The sequence below is a fragment of the Erigeron canadensis genome, chromosome 6, assembly GCF_010389155.1.
Source record: "Erigeron canadensis isolate Cc75 chromosome 6, C_canadensis_v1, whole genome shotgun sequence".
NCBI classification, from domain to species: domain Eukaryota; kingdom Viridiplantae; phylum Streptophyta; class Magnoliopsida; order Asterales; family Asteraceae; genus Erigeron; species Erigeron canadensis.
In genome coordinates this window covers 7,856,750-7,862,067 of record NC_057766.1, presented here as the reverse complement: position 1 = coordinate 7,862,067, position 5,318 = coordinate 7,856,750, and the positions used below count along the sequence as shown (strand labels likewise).

At 32.0% G+C, this 5,318-nt stretch overlaps 1 protein-coding gene across 1 annotated transcript; it reads left to right on the top strand.

Annotated features, from left to right (window-relative positions):
* The first annotated feature begins 911 nt into the window (after window positions 1-911).
* On the top strand, window positions 912-4,773 carry LOC122605105 (T-complex protein 1 subunit eta-like). Its single transcript, XM_043777984.1, has 15 exons — window positions 912-1,030; window positions 1,372-1,406; window positions 1,512-1,547; window positions 1,629-1,742; window positions 1,822-2,061; window positions 2,314-2,477; window positions 2,560-2,653; window positions 2,731-2,850; window positions 2,980-3,096; window positions 3,213-3,308; window positions 3,408-3,497; window positions 3,645-3,684; window positions 4,138-4,175; window positions 4,251-4,328; window positions 4,569-4,773. The coding sequence occupies exons 2-15, from the start codon at window positions 1,404-1,406 to the stop codon at window positions 4,590-4,592; spliced, it is 1,254 nt and encodes a 417-aa protein (XP_043633919.1). The 5' UTR covers window positions 912-1,030; window positions 1,372-1,403; the 3' UTR covers window positions 4,593-4,773.
* Window positions 4,774-5,318: the final 545 nt, after the last annotated feature.

Below are 5,318 nucleotides of genomic sequence, written 5' to 3'. Positions count from 1 at the left end.
ATAGTTGTAACAAGTATAAGTATTAGTATTGTCATTTAATAAAGATGAAATAGTTAAATTTGATCTAATAATTCTAAGTCAAGATAGAATCCATCTAAGGATTCTTGTTTGTTTAAGAATAAATTTAGCACCTTGTTATATATATATTGGTAGATCCAATTCAAAATGCAACATCGGTGTAAATTCCTACAAGACAAATAAACAATAAACATGCTAAAGACCCCATGAGATATGAATAGAATCATGCTTTTATGAAGATAGTATTAACTTGCCTAATTGATTTGTAGTCTATGATGTATAAGACAAACAAAAAAATTGACATTTAACTTAAGGTTCCAAATTAGACCAAAAATGGAGACTGGGTCTTCAAGGAAGATAAAGGTAAGTTTGTTTCTATGTTATATATATATATATATATATATATTAACACTCCGGTAAGAACACTTTTAAAATAAGAACGGTGTGAACACTTAAAAAACTCATTTTGATGCATTAAAAGTTCATAAAACTAACATAGTGCTTAACTAATTATCATTATTTAAGTGTTTAACAACACATTGATCCGTCAAAATCGAAAAAATCACGTTTTTTTGTGTGCATCCATCTTGGATGCATATTTATCAAATTGATGCATCCAACAAAAAACGCGATTTTTTGAATTTTGACGAATCGATGTGTTGTTAAACACTTAAATAATGATAATTAGTTATGCACTATGTCAGTTTTTAAGTATACACTTAAATATGGTATTTTAGTTTTCATATTTTTTGTTCTACCATTATTCCAAAGTTGTTTATAACGTTTTGCAGTTACTCGGCGGTTGACCGTGTAAGTCCCTCGGGTCTTACCGAACCGAGATTGACTTAAGGATATGTCAAAGACGGTCGATTCATATAACATTTAAAACAATGAGAGTCAAAGACGGTCAATTCAACTGGGACATCAAAAACCCCTAATTTCTTTCACTCCACCTCCTCGTTTCTCCCTTTCCCGCGCCTATCGCTCATCATCTTCTTCTTAAAGATCCAAGGTAAGAAATCAATGGGTTAAGTCGGATTCTATACAAATTTGTTCATCTAGTCGGATTATATATATATATTATATATATATGTTTATATACACACACGAAATGGATCCGACTTTGCAAAATTAGGCACAATTTTGTATTTTTATTTATAATATATATATGGATCTGTATGTATTTGTGTAATATATATTTTTTATTTATTATATATTTGTGTGTATTAATTGTATAATATACTCCAACTGTTGTGTCCATATTTGATAATCTTCTTACACCAGTTTTCTGTTTTTATATATGTGTCTATTAATTGTATAATATATGCTCAAACTGTTTTGTCGATGAAGCAGGAAGGAACCCCTCTCATCGGTGATCGATAACTATGGTAATTCGGCATCCTCATTATCACTAGGTAGTGTTTATTATTATTATTATTGACTAGTAATTAACAATAGTTTGATTTTATTATTGAATTTGGCTGTACCGTCAGTCTGACACAGAAGACTACTGTTTGCTTCGTGATGAGGTGCGTATGACATTTTTCATTCTTATATCCCCTAAACTATTATTCGTTCATATTTCTTATATACATATGATCTGTTGGCAGGATGTTGTAACACCTCTTCTCAGGATGGAGCTTAGAAAAGCGGCCCAAAGCTTGATTCTAAATGGCGTCCCACCTGAATTAATCGCTAAAGTTTTCGAAAATGTTAGTCGTAAGGTACATGCAAGTTTGTTTTTATTGATTATTATTTTTTTTTACTTAACATCATCATCATTATCAATGCATTATGTTCTAGGTCGTTAAACAAATCAATAAATACACTGTAAGCATGGAGGATTTTGACATGAAAGACGTACTATCCAAATATTTTGCCACACAACTTCCGACACAACTGTTTGAATCTTCTCGAAGTCATATGGCAAACATTATTGTTGATGCTGTCTATGCTTCAGGATATGATTATGAGGATGCTGGTCCTTATGAGATTGGTATGGATGATTTTGATGATGGGTTCAACCTGATTGGAATAAAAAAGGTACATGCCTATTTAACCAAGTATTGGTTTTCCACTCTTTTCCTGTTGGTTTTATTTACTTTTAATTTTTCTAAGTATATATAAGAATTTGCGTGATGCGTTTGCTTGCATGTTTTGTTGAAAAATTCTTTGATTTTTTATGGTCAGTTTGATATATACAACTCCACGGTGCAACTATTAGAACTGTTATGAGAATGCAATGTTATTTGATTATTTAATTCATATGCATCATTTAAGTGTTCTTTTCTCTAGGTTTTGGGTGGTTGTGTGGAAAACTCCTTTTCTGTAGAAGGTATCGGCATCGTGTTTAAACCATATGTTGATGGTTTTGAGAAGCTGGATGTGGTTGAGAATCCAGAGATCCTGATCATAAACATCAAGCCTCATCTAAATTCCCAAAAAGTGAAGGATATGAGGTAAATATAGTTTTTTATCAATTTGTCTTGCTTATTAGGTTTCTTCATGGGGTTTTGACACTATATTCCTTTGTATTAACAGTGAGTTAATCCTAATTGATATACTGGAGAATTTTGAGAATAGGCATCCCAAGGTCGTTTTGACAAGTCGAGCTATGGACGAGGATACAAAAAAGGTGGTTAACATCGATTCTTTCATGCCAATGAAACCCATTTCTTATATTTTAACTTTTTACTTATTTTTTATCATCAGGAATTGGCAGAGCGATGTATATATTTTGCTGATCTAGTTCCTGAAGATGATCTAGATCGTATTGCAGTAGCAACTTTGGCTAAAAAGATATTTTACAACGGTACATATCCACTAAGAATGGTAATCCCCTTCTACTTTGAACCCCTCCCTTCAAATAAAACTATATGCTTGTTGATATCCTGTTATTGCATGTTTTTGTATGTATAACTTATCTGAAATATATGATGTATTTTAAATTCGTGGAAAAAGCGTATTGGGACTTGCAAGAGTTTTCAGCCAAAGACATCTGGAAATGAAGTGTTTGGCATATTTAGTGGATGTACTAGAGGCAAGGCAGCCACTATTGTTCTTTATGGAGATGACCAGGTTCTTCTCCATAAACTAATTAATCTAGAGTATACATTGGAGTACAAAAGGTTTTAGCTTCTAAACCAAAATAATGTTGAATTAATATTGATTATGTAATCTTGATTTTATAACAGTATATTGAAGAAGCAGAGATGTATGTACGTGATCTGATCCCAGAAGTGAGGAGTTTCATGAAGGAACACACATTAGTTGATGGTCGTAAATTATATGTATGTTTTCCGTACTTATTAGAAAGTGATCACAAACTCGCTATGTTGATGGTTTAATGATTCTTATATTATTATTTATTATTATCATTATTATTGCAGTACAACCTAATCCAATATATACACGAAGAGGCAGACATTGCAGACGAAGACTTAAAACCAATTATAAATTCATTTGCTAAAGCAATTAAGGTAGGTTTTTGTCAGATTTTTTAAGATGTGTTTATTTTTCCGTGACTTTAGAGATTATAGGTTTTGCCTTTTTTTTTTCTTTTCTGATAGTAATTTTTGTTAATTGTGATTGAAACCAATTGAATATCATGTTGGTATGTTGAACAGGTTGTATCAGAATCAAGTCAGAATCATGCAATCGCTCATGGTGTGTCTCATGCACTGCTTGTCTAATTTTTCAGTTTAGTTGTATTTAATCAGAAACCCACAACTTAAATAGAACTTGCTAGTGCAAAATATTCATTAATGTTATACACCAAAAATCATTATTAATAAATATTCAACATATGTTGTATAGAATTAGCATTTAATATTTCATAACTCATCAAAAGTCAATTTAATATTAAATGTGGGTCTTAACCGACCGAATGTTGTAAAAAGTGTAAATTAAATGCATGATAATCATTGTTATAATAAAATGTTTTTCACCTTATTTTCTTCTAGCTTATTTTTCCGCCTATTCATATCTTGCTTGCTTGTGACGGAACACAAGTAAAATTGATCCAATCTATAGGATAAGTGGTTGGCTACATTTTATCTTCTAGTGAGGTTTTGCAAGTGTTTTCATTGTGTCACTTATGTTGTAATATGCTATTAACAGGTGTGGATACCGTTGTGTGGGAGCCACCATCTGTAAAGGTAATACTTATTTGTTTATGTGTTTTTTCTTTGCTAATATTGGGGAGTTTCCTTACTTGATAATCATCAATACAGTTTTATGCCATTCTTCTTGCTGCTGATGTAGTCTGCAGTCAGTTACTCGACGACGACGACGTCGATTACTTAAAAGAGGTAGTGCAACTCTTGGTATTTCAACTTGTCAGCTTATTTCCAAACTTGATAATATGCATATCTGAAAGCAGATCCATAAGGAAAGAAGTCAAATTCAATGTGTAAGGGGAATACATTAGTCCTACATTGCTTTGTAATTGTACTTAAAAATATTCGTTTTCTACCTGAACCCGTTATCCAACCCGTTTATCATCACCACTAAGTTTTGGTACCAACTGTTTGAATGTCGTTGAATCGCAGATGATGGGAGCGACAAGTTCATAATGGAAGACAACTAGAAAGAGGAAAAGATGCCGAGCTTACAATGTTTGTGTGCTTATAACTAGTATTTATCATGTTGACTTTGACTTGATACCTACTTAATCACTTCCTTGTGGTCATCTAAGCACAATTTGGTTTTGTAATACTCTCGAAGCCCTTTATTATGTAGTCATCTTTATCTGGATATGCTGTATATGCCTTTTTCGAAGCATTTTGTGGGTTTTGCAAACTCATAATCTAGTTAAAGGTAAATTTCTGGTCACTTGTCTCTGAATTACATATACATAGACATCTAGATATAGTGATATACATGTACAGATTATATGACAGGTCAATTTTGAGGGAGTAATTTTTTATCCATTTATAGGTAAACAGGTCATCTTGGGTTAGTTATAGTTTTCTTTCTGCCGTATTTTACGGTCCAACCAAGCTCATAAATTTTAGTTTTCATTTTTGGTCAGCTAGCTTTGAAATATTTCGTGTTTGATGATCTCTTTACTGTATTACTTTAGTCCTTTAATCAAGCTGATCATATGTGTTACCAAGTGGTGCCTAAAACCTCAAAATCTTTTTATTTAAAAACTGAAGGCCGTTCCTGTGATGCTTATATAATGTTGATGTTTAATACAGATTTTGAGTTTGTGAATCCTCATTGTGTAGTTTGACTGCCTAAACACATTTAGTTTGAATGTGTATAATACCTTTTATGTAAGGAATTGTTTAAAGAAG

Bases quoted from the DNA above. Each gene is read 5' to 3' on its own strand.
- LOC122605105 (XM_043777984.1), top strand. The intron at 2,062-2,313 runs GTACATGCCTAT...TCTTTTCTCTAG, and splicing joins ACCTGATTGGAATAAAAAAG to GTTTTGGGTGGTTGTGTGGA. The intron at 4,329-4,568 runs GTAGTGCAACTC...GTTGAATCGCAG, and splicing joins ACGTCGATTACTTAAAAGAG to ATGATGGGAGCGACAAGTTC.